The 19,758-nt window shown below is 40.9% G+C and overlaps 1 protein-coding gene across 1 annotated transcript; it reads right to left on the reverse strand.

The window, feature by feature from the left end:
- Window positions 1-2,253: 2,253 nt before the first annotated feature.
- On the reverse strand, window positions 2,254-18,926 carry STX11 (syntaxin 11). Its single transcript, XM_042888563.1, has 3 exons — window positions 18,841-18,926; window positions 8,289-8,478; window positions 2,254-5,360 (listed from the first exon to the last, which is right to left on the reverse strand). The coding sequence occupies exon 3, from the start codon at window positions 5,353-5,355 to the stop codon at window positions 4,489-4,491; it is 867 nt and encodes a 288-aa protein (XP_042744497.1). The 5' UTR covers window positions 5,356-5,360; window positions 8,289-8,478; window positions 18,841-18,926; the 3' UTR covers window positions 2,254-4,488.
- Between the last annotated feature and the right edge of the window lie 832 nt (window positions 18,927-19,758).

Raw genomic sequence — 19,758 nt, forward strand, 5'->3', positions numbered from 1 at the left:
GAATAGATTCTACTTTGCAGATCAGATGCTCTTCAGATAGTGGCTGCACTGAAAATGGTAACCTCTTCTGGGCCAGGCCAAGGTCATTTCTCAACCTCGTGTCAAGGCATATGGTATGTTTGAGGTAACTGAGAAGTGGAGGGATGCATTAGTGAAGGCAAGTTTCTACAAAGAGAACAAATAATAGCCTGCAACATACCCTGTTTCACTTAAGAGATTCTTAAATCAGAGCCAAGAAAAGCTTTCTAACAACAACAGAAATTATGACTGGCAATGTGTTACCCAGTAAAGTTACAGGATCCTGATCATTAGGAAATTGCAGGAAGCAACAGTTCGATAAATGGTAGGGTGATCCTGACACACAGGTCCTGGCGTGGTATTGACCAAGGAGCAAAAAAAAAAAAAAAAAACAAAAAACACCACCCTCATAAGGTAGGCACTGTAAGATAAGGTGTGACAGAACAGGATCTGTCCACTGTTACAGGCTTCAACTCAGCTATTCGGAAAACACTATGTATTATGATATAAAAATGGAAGAAGATGCACCTGTTAGTGCATTCTTACATATGAGAGAAACAAATATATTGGCTTCATGTAAAAATCATATTACTTCTGATTAACTGTAATCACCACGTACAGTATCTTAAAAGACAGTTTCCTGCTTTAATCACATGTGGCATTGTTGTAGATACAAACACAATCATGTGTAGCTCTTTTTCAGATCTATTTCAAACATCTGCCATGGCCCAAAACTCTAGAGAACCTATTTTGTTTTCAAGAAATTAGAAAACACAGCTGAGGGCATGCTTTCAACAATTCTTGATGAAGGCTGGCCTCCACAAATTTGGATTACAAAAACAGCAGTTCAGATGCTCAGCTCACCCTCAGGTTTTCTCCTCTTAATAATACCTGTATCTTAAAGTAGGTGCTATACCCTTACTTCCAGAAGTTTCTCCCAAGACACTTGCCAGAGAGGTGCCTTCCCACTGGGGTAACAGGCTTCTCAACTTCTCTAAAATTAAACTTGTGTTTCAAAATAAAATAAGACAAAAAAAAAAAAAAAAAAAAAAAAAAAAAAAAAAAAAAAAAAAAAAATTAAAAAATTAAAATGCCACAAGATGAAATGGAAACTCATGCGCTAAAAGTTCAGTGTTGTTTACCATATATTACATTTTGCCATAGGGGATGTTTTTTTCTTTCATTTTTATACAATTCTCTCTCACATTTTAATAAAGAACAATGGAAACCTGTCTGTCAGTCCTCCTTTCTCCTCAGAAAGATCTGAAACAAAAAATACCAGCAATCCTAAAAGCTAAAGTAGTTCATCTCACTTTTTCCTAAACCCCCTCAGACCCAGCTATAGGGTTTTTCACATCTTGGAAAGGAAAAAAAGTTCCATAAGTTATACTACTTGCATCTCCGTAAGAGTTGTGCTGACTTTGAGAAGGCAGCTCTCCTTAGCAAACATGAAGTCGTCCATCTGCAGCTTCTTTTAGCAGTATGTTAACACAGTATCAGGCTTTTACTTTTATCACCTTCTTCCACTCATCCTGTGTGACATTATTCTTCACAACTGTAGTGTAATCAGTGTGGTGTGTTGTTTCTGTTTTTTTTTCCTGAAGCCTGTTTGGCTGTTCATGGAGTTCTTACACAACAACAGAAAACAAACAAACAAACAAACACCTTTTGTATTAAGAGATGAACAAGTGCGAAAGGAAAATAATTATTTCTTTAGTTACTGGGAGTAGCTTTTCAAATGCCTCTAATTCACAATGCAACTGAGAGATAGTTTTATGGGTACCAAGCTGATTCCAGTGACTCTTAGTTTCTTCCCCACAGCAACAGCCTGAGGTCACGTCAAGGACTCTAATTACCTTTTTCCTCATGCTTTTGCTCTCTTCCCCTGTGCCTCAAATCAGACTGAAGATTTGAAAATAAGCGTCGTATTTCCAATAACAAAATCATCAAGATCTGTCAGAACTGTCAGAATAAATTTGTATTTTTTCTTGCAGTAGAGAATTGTCTTAGAATGTATGAAACTCATACTTAATGTTTTTTATAGGAAAAATTATGATAAGTCTATCTCAATACAAAATATATTTGATTTACTGTGGCAAGAAATATTCTGAGGACATTCTTTTAGACATTAATCTTCTTTCACTAATTTACAGTTTAGTCCAAAAGCTTTTCAACAAAACTTTGACAACGTGAGCAACTATTCAGATCTGTTGACTCAACACACAACACTCCGCATTTTCAGTTTTTCTTATTAAGTATTTTATTGCTTTTGTGAACATACACATGTGCAAAAAAGAAACCATAGGTACTTTTTTTTTTTTTTTTTAATCAAAAGCAGGTACATATTTTTATCAAAAGCATTGTTAAGTGCTAAGAATATGTGGATAAAATGAAATACGTATTTTAATTCCCACTGATTTACATCCATATTCTGACTGTTGGCTCTTTAGGATACTTCTCTACAAACACAGTTCCACTGACTTGAATGTCAATACCTATGGAGCAAATGACTTTTGTCTTCTTGAGTAGCACCAAAGCAGTAAATTAACAGTGCCAGCTCAACCTCTGCTCTTTCTTCTCCCACTTCAAGCTTGAATATTGGGTTGTTTGAGAGAGTCTCAGGCAAATGTAATACTGATATCGTCAAGACATCCCTGAATATCAAAATATCTTCTAGTATAGAAGACCAGTGCTCTTCATGCTTCCACGTTACCACAGACAGGTGCTTTAGCTAAAGAGATTTTCCGTTCCTGAAAATTGTTATCTATTTAGCTTCTATTTGTGTAAAAAGTCTATCTGGCAAAGGAGCATTTCCCACAAGGATATAAAAGCTTGGAAGCTGAATTTCTTTCGTTGTTTTGTTATATATCAATATAAATAGTACGAAATGTGCGGGTATTTTTTTTAAAAAATGTATAAAATTAGTGTGCAAAAGTTCAGAAGGAAAAAATTTCATTGGGATTGGCAAGGGAAGATGGCTATGCACATTTAGGCAAAAATCTAAATACAAAAAACTTGAAATGTTTAAATATATTTGTTAAAATAGCTATAAATATGACAAGAATTTTTTTAAAAAGGCACTAACTTCTGAAAAAATGTCCTGCATTAATTCAAAGGATACCAATAAATCACAGTGTAACAGGAAGCCACCTAGAAAATATCAGAGTTGGAAAACTTCCAGTAGTAGGAGCTATAATCACTCCCCAGACCTTATGAATATATCTTTCACTGACAATGCTCAGTGGTTTCCAGGGCTGCAGTGTTCTATTCCCTCCTCATCTGTCAAAACCAACTATGGGCAGACTCCTCTTACACAAAAGGAAAGATTATTTTTAAGCTTGAAAAGGGTACTGAAATGACATAAAAATGTTTATTCTTCACGTGCACTGAAGAATACATCTGAATTTTTCTTTCCCCAGAGGAGATTTGCTAATGATGAGAGAAAAGCCTTAACTTTTGTAAACCAGTAAAACTGAATGTCAATAAATGTAATTCTTCATGCTATTAAAAATATATATAAAATTTCCAAATTAAAATCAATGCTCATTAAAAGTGTGTTGATAGGGTAATCCTTCCACTAAGACTCTTGTGTGCATGCGCCAGCACAGGAGACTAAAATGCTTTCTTTGCCTCCCAGCTGTTGTCTTCTTATGTGTGCTTCTACAGAGGGCCACTGCACACATCTCTTTTGCAGTCTGTCAATTGGCAGAATCATGTATTTGAAACCTAAAAGCATGGCAGTTTTTAAATCAACATTTTCAGTATTTCAATTTAAAAGAGTCGGTGCGATGCCTCCATATTGCAGTTGTGGGTACTGAAATGGAGAAAAACAATCACCTGAACACAAACAGCAAAACATGCCTATTATGCTTTAAGGTACAGCTTACTTCTGTTAAAACCAGTAACAGATGGAAATAAAGTTGAAACAGAAACTAGTTTTGCATCCTGCTCTTGGTAACAGGCTCAGTATTTTGTTGCACAAGCAGAGCAAAAAATCTCTTCAAGTATTTGCATCAAGCAGGCTCAAAACTAGTTAGAATTCCAACCTCCTGATCTGTGGTGTATTCTGTCACCGCAGGCACTAAGCATGCGCTGCCTGCAAGACCGCTTTGACTCCTAAACAACAAAAGAACTTTCTGAAATTTGTTGTTTTCCCTAGGCTCTTAGCCTATCCTTCATTCCTCTTTCTTGACTGGAACAAGTATCATTGCACAGAGATTTTCTGAGTACTTGCACCTCCAGTTACAGTAAGAGAGTAGTTGAAAATAGTTTTATCAACACTTCTATTAGGCCATAAATAGAATGATTTTTCAGCACATTTAGGAACATTTACCAAACAAAAACTGCGCAACAGCTCCCACACTTATAGGGGTTGTCATTAGGGAAAAATCATTGAAAATAATATCTTTATATAAAATAATACGATTTTGAAAACATTCCAGTCGGTCCATGTTGGCTTCAGTAGGGTAGTCACCTTCTGCAAAATGAAAAGCAGCAGCAGAGGATTGTCATGAGAGGGTGTTTTCTTCTGTATTCCAATGCTTTCTTTATTTGCTCTTTGGATTCTCCTACATAGTCTTCGACATTTTGCACATTTATCTCAATGACGTCAAAGGTGTCTGCCTGTTCTTCCACTAGCAGGGCTACCTGCAGAAAGAGCTCATGAACCTCCTTAATACGACCTTCTAATTTCACCAGCTCCTTGTGACGTGTCTCTAACTCATTCAGGGCTGAGCGAGCTCCCTTCACATCCGACAAGAGATTCTCAGAGAAGACATCCCACCTGCCTTGCTCAATCATCTCCTCAATCTGGTTGCTAGAAACATCTTTGCCCATGATTTCTAGCTGACGCTGAATTCGGATCTTGCAGTTCTCTCGTTGGTTCATCTCTGTTGCATTGTATTCAAACATAGCTTCCTGAAAGGCGTGCATGAGGTCAACATAATGGTTCTTTGCTACCCTGGCAATCACAGACATAACTCCATACTTTGTTATTGCATCTTCGCAGAAATCTCTCATTATTTGGAGTTTCCTGTGGATGCTTTCTCCACGGGCCTTGATGTCTCTGGCAATACCATTAGTATCTCGTTTAATGCTACTAAGACGGCGCATGGAAGTAAGGAAGCGGCTGTTTTGCTTTTTTAGTCGCTTGACATCCTCTTTTAGGAGGTTATTTTCAGTCCGGATGTTCTCTATGTCCTTATGAAGATTTTCCAAGGCATAATCAGTCTCATAAAGGAGAACGTCACGGGGTGAATTTTCATCATCCTCACTATAAGAAAACTCTTGGTTGTGCAACCTGGCAAGTTCACGCATCTCATTTAGCCGGTCTTTCATCCTGCCTGTAAAACAGAGGAAAAGTAGGAAAAAAAAATTACAGTAAGTGAAGTATTGCTTTACAAGTTCATAACTAATGATAACATTAAAGATAAACCAACATATTGCAGATCCTCTGTTGTTCTAAACTTGCTTTTCCTGGAAGGAGAGCAGAAAAGTATACCGCTTTAAGCAATATTGTTGGGAAAGAAAAGCTTTGAGGAGCAATGTGAAAAGAAGCAAGAATACACACATATATACACACATATATTCTTTTTTAAATTATTTTTTAAGGAAAAAAAAAAAAAAAGGAAGAAAAGAAAAAAGCAAGTTTAGGGTCTTCAGATGCTATTATTAATCATATTGCACCAGGCATTAAAAAAAAAAAAAAAAAACCAAAACCCAGCAACAGCTCCATTTTCTAAGTAAAATCAACCAACTCAAGCCTCATTTATTTTAGTGTAATGGAAGCATCTTACAGAAACAATAAAGTAACAATATTGTTACAGGTCAGAATCTGTTCTTTTTGCCTCAGACTTACTTAACTATAAATTTCACTAAAGCACTAGTTAAGTGGTAACAAGACATAAGTCTTCTCTAAGTATGTTATTCACTTGAAATTCTAGAGCTAAAATCTTTGCAGAAAGTAAGACTGAAAGCTTCAGTGAGAACCCTGTACTAAATACTGCAGCAAGCTGAAAATTTCCCATCAAAAAACCATATCTCCCATGACATCATTTAAGTTAATAAGAAAGAGAACCAAATTAAGAAGTAATAACAAGCATGACATCGCCAAATCTCTGTGTCTAAAAGAATCATCTTTGTTTTTCCAGGAATTAGAGCACTTTCACAAGCATTTACAAACATGGTATCTGTTCTGGACACATCCCTTTGTAGGTTTATCAGTTACTCTAAAATTAAAGTCCCATGTGAACATACTCAGGATAACAGGCCTGACTCCAATGTGAATTAAGACTTCCATTTTGATAGCCAATTTCATGGGATTGTTGGATATGTTAAAGGTGTTGGGGAGGAGAAGGAAGATTCCACCACAGACACAGCCTCTTCAGCTCAGTGAGACTATATGCTGATCTCGAGAAGCATCCTGATTATAATCTTGTTTACACTGGTACAAAAAAGGTTTGTCAACCTAAACTAATTCTGTTCCAAGCAACATAAAATGAACAAACAAAAAAGTCCAGGAATACAGTGAAAAAGCGAGCTTTCAGTCAGGAATCTACATTTGTAACAACTGTTTGAATTTAAACCAGAACCCACATATGTGTAATTAAATTACACAGGGAAAGCTTTCAGATATCAAAGGTTTTCCACCGCCTCCCACAGCAATAACAAAATCAAGACCTACACCTCATGCCACAGCACTGAGATGAAAAATCCCCACCTACAAGGAAAACAAAGTCACATAGGGCAGCTTTAATGTCTGGTTTACTTGACTTGAAAAGTGTACGGCCAAGATTTCCTACAGGAACCGTAGCTACAATAACTGCTGTCTGTGTTTGGAAATGGTTACTGGAATCTAGACAGCATGGTGGAAAGAGAAAGAAGAGCCATCTTACAATCTCTTCTAGTAACCAACTGTTTCTGAGTTTTTCACCTGAAATGTAGATGTGGGACTGAAAAGTAGTCACACTGCTAGTCTGACTGCATTCCTGACTGTTAGTGGCTGCCCTAGAGTTTAAAATCCTCCCACTTTTAGCTTCCACCCTTTAACTGTCATGTGCTGCACTCAGCGATTTATTCATTTTGTGTTTAACATCTGCATTTGGAAACAATAATTTTTATTTTCCAAACCTCAAAGTGATGATCTATTTTATGCAGATGGCATCTCACTTCTGTGTGTCATGTGTGTGCAGGCTTACATCACCCCTGTGCTGGAAGGAATGGCTCTTCGACTTGAGGAAAACTAAATTTCAGTGGACTTCCTAAAGAAATCCTCACAGCAAGCAGTCTGACAAGTGCCTCAACAATAATTACTTTTGTGTGTGTGTATGCACATGCTTAATAAGGTTGGTGAGCTTCTCTGGAAAAATAAGAATAGCTCAATCTATTAGCCACTACACTGTGTTCTTCCAGGCTTTGAGGAACATAGGCATCTACCTATCATTTTAATCCAGAGATGCTCTCAAGTATGCACACAAAACATGAGTTTGGTATGAATAATAACTGGCTTTTGTTTGTTCAAAACTTAAGCAAGAGTTCTAAGACTGAGGAAAGTTTACATTTAAACAGAGAACTACAATGAATAAGAACACTTGCACAATAACTTGCAAATAACTTTTCCTTCTTCTACCCTCAAGGATGCACTTTGCAATTTGTCTTTCTTATTTACCACTATTTTAAAGCATTAGATAAAACAAAAATAAGAACAAATGGAGAAGCAGAAACACAGTATATTCATAGCATGATGATTACTAATGCTGTAATAAATTTACATTGATATGAACTCTGCAGCATCTCTGTAAAAGTACTGGTCTTTTTGTTTGTTCATTTAATACAAAGTACATGAAAAGTTAGAAAGCACCAAAATAAGAGCAAAGACCTCTCAAGTATAGCCTCAGATTGCACTGTAACATTGTCTATACACAGAATGATTGTGGCATTAAACACTGGCCTACATCCTACTACTTCCACCATGTCTGTCTACAATCTATGTGTGCTGAAAAAAAAATGTTCTACAACCTAAAATTGAACACTCATAATTCAACTCATGGTCAGATATCTCATTTACTGTGTTACTACAGCTCATTTCTTCAGGGTTTTTTCCTGTGATACCCCCAGAATGCTCTATACATTCTTCAGAATCCTTTGGGGAAGGGCAATTCTAACAGCCCAGTCCACTGACACGGATTTCAGCAGAGTGATTATGGACAACAGTATCATTCTTGATGAGTTACAATGCCAACTTAAGACACTTGAAGCACACTGCTCCATACCTTGTAGATTCGGAAGTCAGTGCCTGACTTCAACCACTGCAGCTGGTTTCAAGCACTTCACCACGTAAGATCCCAAAGTAACAAGCTGGACACTGGTGAACGAACACATGGGTCTAGGCCACTCACGAGTTCATCTCCAAAGACACATGCAGCATCTCCTACGATCTCCGTAATCCAGTAGAATCCAATTCTAAATATGAACAAAAGGATCAAATTAATATTTTGTAGACAATCTTCAGCCTGGATTCCTACTTTCTTATTGCTTTGCTCTAAAAGCCTACATTCCAGCCCTTCAGGGAATTTAGTCAACAAAATCCCCAGGGAATCTGTCTTCAAGGACAAGGGAGCTGAACAGAGCTAGCAGACCTTTAAAGAAGCTTTCCCTAGAGCACAAGAGCTCTCCATCCCCCAAAAGTACGAAGTCACAAAAGAAAGGCAAGAGACTAGCGTGGCTGAACCAGGACTGCTGGTCAATATGGAGAGCAAGAAGAAAACACATAGGCAGTAGAAGCAGGGACAGGTAACCTGTGAGAAGTATAGGGATGCTGCTAAGCTGTGTAGGGTTGGAGTCAGGAAGGTTGGAACTGATCTTGGCAAGGGGTGCAAAGAAGGATAAGAAAGGCTTCTATAGATACAGCAACCAGAAAATGAAAGTTCCAGAGTCCATAGTAACTACAGGCAAGGAAAAGGCCAAGTAATTCAACAACTTCTTTGCCTCAGTCTTCACTAGCAGTGGCTCTACACACAGCCCTTGGAGAGGATGGTTCAGAACGTGGGGACTCGGGGAGCAATTCCCCTCCCACTGTAAAGTGAAGATCAGGTCTGTGGCTGCCTGAGGAACATGAACATCTGTAAATCTATGGGTCCCAATAAAATGCACACCAGAGTCCTGAAGGAATTGGCTGAAGTAATCACCAAGCCACTCTGTGATATCTGACTAGTCATGGTGGTCAACTGAAGTCCTTGCTGACTGGAAAAACAGTAATCACAGAACAGCTTGGATTGGAAGGACCCCAAGGATCATCAAGTTCCACAGGTAGGGCCACCAACCTCTAAATCTGGTACTATACCAGGTTGCCCAGTGCCCCAACCAATCTGGTCTTGAACACCTCCGGGGGCAGTCAATCAAATTGATCATTCTGAGTTGTTATATTCCCTTTAGAACAGTTTTGCTCCAAAGATTCCTGAGCCTGACAGGTACTATTTTCCCCATTTCACAGATAAGGAAGCTGATGTCAGCAGGGTTATGTAACTTGCTCAGGTCACCTGTCACCTTGTCACAGCTAAGTGACAATATAAGGCTTTAAGGTCATATCTCCTTGAACTCCTGATTTTTTAACGCTGCTGCTTCAGGCAGGAGGCGGAGCATGCCTTATCCAATACAAGCAGAGATGGAATTGTGAAAGGCCATTGCAATGGTACATGTCAAAATATGGTAAATGAAGCAACTATACCTTCTGGAAAAACATGACGGTACGTTTAATCACCAGAGGTAAATAATGTTAGCATTACTCTTTAAAGTCACAGATCTACAGATGCCATGGCTGGGTACATCATTTCTTCTACTTCATGCAAATGAAATTTGCTTGATTAATACAGCACCCATTTTTAAGAAGGGTAGAAAGGATGACTCAGGGAACTACTGACCTGTCAGCCTTACCTTGGTACAAGGGAATATCATGGAGCAGATCCTCCTGGAAGCTATACTAAGGCATATAGTAGAGAGGGAGGCAACATACAATAACCAGCATGGCTTCATCAAGGGCAGGTCCTGCCAGATCAACCTTGTCACTTTTTGTGAAGGTGTAACTGCGTCAGTGGACAAGCAAAGGGCCACTGATATCTCTATCAGGAGTTCTGTAAGGCTTTTGACACATTCCCCCACTACTGTACCCAGAGTGGCATTCAATGACTCGATGTCCAATGGAGATCAGTGATGAATGGCGTCCCTCAGGTCAGTACTGGTACTGACACTCCTTAACATCTTCATCAATGATACTGACAGTGGGATCAAGTGCTCTCTCAGCAAGATTGTGATTAATGTCAACCTATGTGGTGCAGTTGACATGGTTGAGGAATGTGATGCCATTCAAAGAAACCTAGACAGGCTTCAGCAGTGGGCTCAGGTGAACCTCATGAGGTTCAACAAATCCAAATGTTGGGGGATGTAAGGATGGAACACAGTCATTCTTAAGGACTTGGGGTACTGGTGGATGGCAAGCTGGACATAAGCCAGCAATATGTCCTCCTAGCCCAAAAACCAACTGTATAAGCTTCAGTCTTCTGACAAAACAGTGAACCCATCTGGAACATCTGCAAACTGCTATTTTGACAGATTCACTGTTCGGTGAAATTTTAGGAGATTCTCATAAGAAAAACAGCAAACTCAAATACAATGGCATTACAGAAGTTTTTCCCCATTTCAAACAAAGGGGAAGAGATCTTCCCAGGAGAGGCTAATAACTTCCAAGTATTCCTTTGATAGAATCAGTGACAGAATTGACAAAAAAGAGCTGAAACAAACAACAAGGAGAAAGCAGAGGGAACCAGCCATTTGAAAAATGGGAACTTAACTGACCAGTATTTAGAGAAGTTGACCTCCTTTATCAGATGCTGCTGTTACTCAGGACAGTGTAGTTACACTTACTTACATGTTGGTAGCACTGCTTGTAATTAAAATAGACATATGTTAACATGTGATATATAGTACAATTTGTTAGGGATAGCCTCAGCAATCTCTTCTTTTATATAGAGCCCCATGCAGCAGGAGAAGCTGAGCCTCTGGCTGGAAAGCATCTTTGCAAGGAGAACTTTGGGGTCCTGGTGGACATCAACTTGAACATAAATCAGCTCTGAACCCTTGTGGCACATGACACCAACAGCATCGTTGAGAGGAACAGCAGAAAAGGTCGAGGGGAGTGATCCCTCCCATCTGACACCTGAGAGTCTGTATCTGGAGTGCTCAATCTGTGGCACTGCAAGAGATATGAACACCATGGAGCAAGCCCCACAGAGGCCACCAACTTGGTTTGTGGTGTTGGGTCCCTGCTGTGTGAGGAGAGTCCAGGAGAACTGGAATTGTTCAGCCTGGAAACAGAAAGTTCTGGGGACATCCTACTGCTGCCAGCATCTATCAAATGTGATGTGGACTGCTGCCCCTGCTGTTGTACAAAGTGGGAACCAGAAAATAGAGGAAAGAAAACAGGCAATACCACAAAAAAAAAAAACAAAAAAACAAAAAAACACAACCCTACAAACTCACAAATATTGGAATGGGTTCCCAAAGAAGTTTTGGAATCTACCCAGCCAGGGCCTTCAGCAACCTGATCTACCCATGTGTGGTTTGAGCGTGGCTGGATTAGACAACCTCCAGAATTTCTCTCCAGTGTAATTTTGTTGTATTACACAGGCTCAGGTCTGAAGTCTGATAATTTGAATGAGGTATAAATACTACGCTACTTGCACAAGTTTATTTAAGATATGTTTAACACATTATTGTATTGACAACCAGCTACTCTGCACCTCGGAATAACTGCCCCAAGTATATAAATAACTTCATTCTACAAATACTGTTTTAATAGATAAGCTGCTGGTTTGATTTTATTTCAAAATTACTGTCCGTGTTCTCAAAGTGCAACATGTACCTTCCTGTTTGCATTTCTGGGGTAGATAAATCTGTCCTTGTAAAAATTAAGTTCCTTTTGCAACTCATCGTGGTGTATACACCCAAACACACGCACACAGGAAATACAGGCCAGGTAATGACTGCAAAGTTTACTGCTTTGAAGCCAAATACCCACCAAGCACAGTCAGGGGGGGATGTGTTTAGCATTCACCTCTTCATGTTAGTACACTGCTTCTTGGTGTTAAACACTATGACTAACTTTCCCATGATGCATGAGAAATTTGCAAGCTATTCTGTCGCAATAAGAGTTCATGACATGGGATTTCAGACAGAAAAGGAAATCCACTCTGAAAGTTAAAAGCTGCACAAAACTGCTTCCCAAAAGCCCCATGTACAGACAAGAAGTCCTGAATTACTGGTAAAATAAAATGCCTATGTTGGCTGTAAGAGCAAGTAATGCACAGCAGCACTACAAGCATGTATTTCCACTACTGTGCTAATGTTTTGCTTCTAAGTAGAAATAAGAAAGGATGGAAAGTAATATATAAAAGCAAACAAGTTGCACACCTTTATTTGTCTCAGCATTAACATTTGTATATCCACATCACTGGGCTTGGTGACAAGCAGTGAAATAAACCAGCAGGTTCAACACAGCATCCACATTTGCATCACAAGCAGCTAGGAAGGAAGCCAGTGTGCATTTTTTCTTTTTACATCATTCCCAGAAGGCAGCTGCTAGCTAAAAGCAGTTTGTAGGTTAACAAAAGTCTAGTCAGTAATTGTTTCATCCTTGAATAAGACCTTAAAAGATGAAAGTCCTACTTCAATTCAAGTGGCCTATTTGAGGAAGAACAGCTACTTCAAAACAAGCCATTTAAAACCATTTCTATCTGCAGTTCTTCACTGGTTGGAAGGTAAAAATCACTACCTGCTTCAGTATGAGTGCCTATGGCTCAACTGGCCCGGTATCCTACTCCTGAATGCCACGTGCTATTGCTTGTATGACACACCACAGACATGACACAAGAAACAAGTGGTGAACAACTGGAAAACAATCTACTCCTAGGCAGAATTACTTACTAGCCTGCTGTGTATCAGCACATTCCAGTGACTTTCCATGCTTTTTATGGACCATACAGTATTGACAGAAACTCATACAGACTGTTGGCATCTAAAATACTCAATTGTGAGGCAAATAATGTGCTACACAAAACTGAATAATTTATAGTAAAAAACAAAAAAACAAAAAAACAAAAAACCAAAGTCTTTCTTTTCAGAGTTAGAGTGTCAGATTTAACAATTATATTTCAGTTTTAGGGCAGATTCAGTCATTTTCTCTAGTATCTATTCTCCAGTAACAGGTTAGACAATAGTAACTCAGACAACAGACTATTGTTTATAGCAATAGAGTTTCCTCTATTAAAAAAAAACAAAAAACAAAAAAAAACCAACTTCAAATTGAATCAGAGCATAATGCAAGGTGGAATGGCTTCTCTTTTTCTTGCTCCTCGTCTGTAAAAGCTTGAAGACAGACCAAAAAATCATCATCTAGCAATGAGGACACTGTGCCTTCTGGAGCTGTTTAAGATCACATACATATATTCTGCTCCACTATTAACAAACACAGTAGAGGTTAGCATGTTGAAATTTTTTTGTAGTCTCACTGAGAGGAAGTTATCATTTTCTCTGGAGTTTCTTGTATTTGGTAATGTTTTAAGATACACAGAATGTGTTCAGGATTGAAAATAACACAGAACACAGGCCATAAAAAAAATACAGAAATCCATCACAAAATTGAAAATTTACCCAGAGAATATTAGACACAACTACTTTGTATTGTAGTCAACACTCGTTCACAGCAGAATACTCCCTTCCTATTTCCAGTCACATTAGTGAGATGCACGACACTGCAGGTGTCTCAGAGCAGGTTTTTTTTCAGATCATACATGTAGTGTTGACTTCTGTTTACATCACATGAAGTTGTTTATTACAAACTGGTATATTCAGAGAAACAGGGAGAACTCTTTCTCCGTAGACTATGCAGTTATCTTAATCTCCATGTCTCCCTTGCTTTCTTTCATACCACAAAGGCTAGTAAGAAAGGCATAGTGTGAAAAAAAAAAAATTAACATTCAAATAGGTCGTTTCCTCTAACTCAAAGTAATAAGGCATAACTGCTTAACTGCTGATAGCTTTTGAGCTTCTTTGATTTACCTAGATTTCTTCTACGGTATTCAGCACAAAGCAATACTCAGTTTTTGCACCAGAGCATATTATAAATCCAGAGATCTAGAACATGTCTCCTACTTCCCAGATGTATTCAGCAGAATTAACTATTTTAGCATTTCCTAGAGGCTGGTTATCAGGTTCTCCCAGACACCAACATGGGAAGTTGCCACACACATAACATGCATACCATTTTTCAGATTTTTATGAAGAAGCTGGCAAAAAAAAAAAAAAAGAAAAAGAATCTGAAGTTTTACCTTGCTACTACAGTTTACATGGTAATTAAACATCATCCTGGCATCAGAGAGAACAGCCTGTTGAATGTATACCTGCTGTTACTATTTATTGGACAGTCTACACTTCTGCTAGGGAGCTGTGGATCACTACTGACAAGTCTTCTGTCCTGCACAGACAATAAGATGGATTCTCAGCATCTTCTCTGAGCGTTTTTCTCACAAGTACTGCTACTACACAATTATAACCACCTTTGGTTTTGTCTGGTCGTAAGGGGGGGGCTACACCAGCACTATAGACAAAAAGGTTTCTCCATCTTCATGACATGGCTCATTAAAAAATGTTAGTCTTCACACGCATTATTTGAACTCTAATGTGTTGTCTAAGTCTAATTGCTAACTCCCTCTAACAGTCATCATATATGAAAGGAACGAAAACAGAGAAGTTTAAAATACACCCCAAATTTAACCTCTTTCCCCCCCCCTCCTCCCAAGGACTCTAGAAACCCTATGATTATCAGCCTCAGGCTCTGAAACTATGTACAACTGCTAGAACCCTTACAGCCTGTGAGCTGTGAACATGCTCAGCTTTCTGAAAGGGGAGTGCCACTACAAGGAGCTGCTTGTGCTTGAGAATATATTTCATCACAGAGAGAAAAAAATCCCACCATTGCTCTCCTTTAAGTCCTTCTCATGTGGTATATTATAGGCTAACTACTGCAGCATGTTCTGTCTTCCTGTGACAGGCAAATCTCAAGTCTTCAGTTAAAATAGGATGGGGGACAAGGGAGTATAGGCTATGCCTCCCCAGGCTTTGCAAATAGTCATACAGAAACATAAACAGTGAGATGGCCATCCATGCATTTCTGGCAATTACTGCAGCTGAACAGCATGATGAGTCACGGCACATGGAAATCTGTGATGCCATCACTGTGTGCTGCAGGTGGATCCTGCTCTGGTGAATCACCTCAGCAAACCTGACACAGGTCTGCCTAGCAAAACAACTGGGTACAGGCTGCACGTAACTACCACTGCTACTACCAGATGGTATTTAAGCACAATTAAGACATTAGGCTGGCACCTGCGTGGAAATACGAGGTTGCATGTGATCATCAGTCAGAAGCAAAGTGTTCTACAGGTATTTGTAAATTAGCACAACAGATTTTTTTTTTTTCCTTTTTTGAGTATACATACATTTAGAGCTTACAGTTTTAACAATCTGATACCAAGTATTCAACTTAAAGAAAAAAAAAATCCCTTTATGTTTTAATATGAGGTGTCTTACTGGTGTTTGTTCACACGGGCCAGTACAGAAGGCTGAGTTCTGGGTCCTCCTGCAAAACCTATACACTTCAAACTGGACCAAAGAGGTTCAGCCAGGAAGCAACCCTCACACACACACGCACAGGCAAAGTCTCAGCCCCAGGACATGCTGGCCAGCAGTACAGCAGTCACCACACTTTGGGTGCCTATGGATGTTCACAGGCCTCTTCAAAGTACCAGGGACACTGAGACAAGGTACAGATGTAACTGGGGGAACAGTGCCACCAGTACTTGGGGAATCTTTCCCCAGCTTTTGTTGATACAAGTTAATCAAGAATAATCTTACACCACATCGGTTAGACTTGCTTCCCTGTTTATTGCTCAGTAGATAGAGAAGAAGCTGCACACATGATTAGCCTCACAAAGTCAGGTCCTGTAATACCATGATTAACTATAGAAACAGGGTCTAAATGAGATGCGCTGAGCACTGTGTGCAGAAGGCTAGATGAGATAGCAGGATGGTGACACAACCAGTGGAAGATATCAAAACAGCAGAGCAAAAAAGGCAGAAGCTGAACCACACTGCTGGCTTCCCAGCAGCCCTCCTGCCAGCAGCGTGGCATGGCCACAGAGCATGGGCATGGCCAGGCCTGGAGCTGTGCCCCCAGAAATGGCTTCCTCTGCAAGGCTGCGTCAATGCGGGGAACCGGCATCTGGGGCTGAGGTAAATGTATCAGGTTAAATTAGCGCTATCTCTCAGATTTCTGCACTGTGTCTTGTCACCTCTGCACTGCAAGGATGAGAGAGGAATCAAAGGCTTTGATAGGCCAGCTGAAATATAAGGGAGGCTGTATTTGGTCAAGCACCTTCACATTTGGTAGCTACCTTCTGTCATAACTGTTTTCAAATATGCCAACATTATGATGGCCTTCCATCAGTCTAGGAAGTTACCCATAATTTCAATTAGCAACTTGGACAATGGAGCCAGACGTGAGCCTTCGCAGGCCCCAGACAACACTGAACTTGGAGGGGGCAGAGGCAAGCATTTGATGGCAGAAGTGAGGACAAAGAATTAGAACGCAGGATGAGCCTGGCAAGTCACAGCAAGTGCTGCCAAAAAAGAAATTCAGAGTATGACACTTCTAGAACAAATTATTTGCACAGATAGAGAATAGGGCATACCTGGGTTAAAAGCAGGAAAGCATCAATGGGGTTATAGTAGATTACAAGCTAAAATGCAAGTTCACATTATAAAGCCACTGCAAACAAAACAGAACAAAAAATCCCACACATCGCTTATATGAGAGGTGGCATGGGAAGCACCAATTGTATCCTACTCAGTATCAGTAAGGCCTTGGTTGGAATATTGCATCCAGCACCTATTACCAAGCTAGGAAAGTCTAGGATACTGAACGGTGTCTCCAAATGGTTTAGAAAGCAGGAGCTTGAAGGAAGAGGAGAGGGACACAAGTTTGTTCTTTGCAGATCAGTGAGAAATCACAGAATGGCATGGGTTGGAAAGGACATTAAAACCCATTCACATCCAATCCTTAGCCAAAGGCAGGGCTGCCACCTACCAGGCCCTGGGGCCTTCAGTGCCTCAAGGGATGGGGCATAAAGCCACCACACTCTAATGCACAAAAGGAGTTCATAAAAAGAAATGGCTATTTGTTTATTTCCAATGTCATCCATTTGACTTACATGTGAGCTACACTGAATAAGCTGTGATAGAATAAAATGGGATCAGTTCTCCACAGGAACACCAGGGAGCCCTCTTTCTCAGAGATCACCACCAGGCTACTTTGGGGGCACCACTCTGCCACCCCAGAATGGATTGGGCTGTGCCTTTAAATCTCTCCATGACTCTATCTGTCCATGGTCTGCCAGCTCCCTTGCAGCCATGGAAGTCCTGGTGGTTCTTGCCACCCAGAAAGTCTCTTCCCTTTCTATTATCACCAAGCATCTCTCCTTTGGAGCAGATCTAGGTTACTTATGTTAGCATCATGTCTTTCCTCACAGAAGGCTCTCTTGCTTCCCTCTCCAAAAACAGCATACACAGTACAACACAAGGTGTCAGATACAGAGCCTAATCTTGCACCACCCCAAATCTTCAAGACTGTGGGGCAGTGTGCAGTGGCATTTTAATGCGTTGAGAGATTACCATACTTATTTTCTGGATAAAGATCATTTACGACAACAGAGGTTAACTTGTGGCTTTAGCCTCAGCCAAAACACCATATGTATGTGCCTTATGGCTCAGCATGCAGCGTCAGTTTCAGAGCAGTGGTCATACAAGGCAGGCAGTGAGAAACATGAGGTAAGAAAATGGTCTTCAGAAGTGCTGAGCATCTAAAGCATCCTTTTGTAAGGATGAGTGTCACCCTGTTTTTCTTTAGGCTGTTAAACCTTTTGTCTGCTCTCTTGAACAAGGTTGTGCTCTTCCAGTAGCCTCACCACACCCAGAGAACAACATTAAAACAGCAAGGAGCACCATTAACAGAAAGCCAACATCCTCCAAATTGCATTCTCATCTAAAGTTCCAAAAATATCACCTGAAGCAGAAGAACAAGAAGCATCACTGTGCGCTGTAGGCCAGCAATACTCTCCCAGTCATTTCCTTCCCCAGTACTGGCTGCCACTGCTATCTCAGACACACATAACACTAACGCTCCTCCATAGGACAAGAAACTAACGTCAGTTTAATAGGAAGCAGTCAAAGAGCTGCCCCGCTCACAGACCTGGCCACAAGGATGCCCGAGGAAAAGGGGAACACCACAAGCTGTTACCCCTCGCGTACTAAGCCAAGCGCATTCAGCCCGCTCGGCTGCCCCCAGCAGCACCACGAGGCAGGACAGGCGAGGCAGACTGCAGCGCTGAGACCTGACCAGGAGGTTTTGAGAACGCTCTCGTTTCTCTGATTGTGCCAGAAACCCAGCGATGCCCTCTGCCCCATACAGGTGACCACAGCCACAGATGGAAATGAGCCTCCAGCCCACTCCCTGCTGCCGAACTCACACTTTCCTCTCGACTCACACTGGGCCGTTTCCTTTACTCTCAGGCAAAAACCAAACTGCAGCGTGCTCCTCACACTCCACGGGTCCGATGCTGAGCGAGACACCGGCACTTGTAGCCAAAGGCGACACCGAGAACCCAGCTCCGCAGCGCGGAAGACGCCGACCCTCCTCCCGCCCCGCGCAGCGCTCACCTCCAGCACCAAACGCACCGCCCCTGAAGCCGCAATCGCCGTCGGGCAGCCCGCGCCGTCGAAGCCAGTGCTGGTCCTGATGGAACGCCCCGCCCCGCGGCTCAGCTCACCGCCCATTGGTGCTGGGGACGGTGATTTGCATAGCAGCGCCCGCCCCCGCCCGTCGTGGGGCGGATCTGTACGGGAAACGTGGGGGAGCGCAGGGCGGCAGTCGGTCCTGTGGGCACCGGCGGCCCCTTCTTAGCGGCTTCGGATGTGGGTGCGGAAGTACCGGGGTGGACCGGCTACTGGGGGCACAGATCAAACCGCTGCTTCTGTTCAGTGTGTGAGAGGAGGTGAGCTCCGCGCAGTGCTGCAATAAGGGCTGCACTTAGCCCGTTCTTGAGTGGTGACTTGGTGTCTTTCTGGAAAAAAAAATAAAACGAAAAACATCCTTCTACAGCATTCTTTAAATTAAAAGTCTTTCTTTTAATTAAAACAGCAACAAACCCTTTAGCCACACAGTTATCAATACAAACCATGAGCTAAATAGCAAGCTGCACCATTAGTTATAAAGGCTGTTCGCATCCTGATGCGATCTGGAGTTTTTATTTCTGTACCCACTTTTTTCCTCCTTTTCACCAGAAAACCAAGAAATGTGAGTCTGGTAATTCCAAAACATAGATTTTTTGTTCCTGATGATGATACCAAGTAATGGCAGGAAGAACATCTGCGCTTTCCAAAGCTGCTCTCATTTCTATTGAAGCCCCCAGACCTCTTTTGCACTGCATGCATTCCTGTCTTGGAGCAGTCTGTTGCAAAGGCATGCAGAGCTTCCCATCTCTCTGTTTTCCCTGCTGCTGTTATTTAAAGAAGAAACACCTCAGCAGTAGGTAAATACTTGAGGTTTCATGGTTAACAACCAGTTAAAATTGTGTC

This window comes from Lagopus leucura, unplaced genomic scaffold (assembly GCF_019238085.1).
Source record: "Lagopus leucura isolate 7727_CA_CO unplaced genomic scaffold, USGS_WTPT01 Super-Scaffold_73, whole genome shotgun sequence".
Lineage (NCBI taxonomy): Eukaryota > Metazoa > Chordata > Aves > Galliformes > Phasianidae > Lagopus > Lagopus leucura.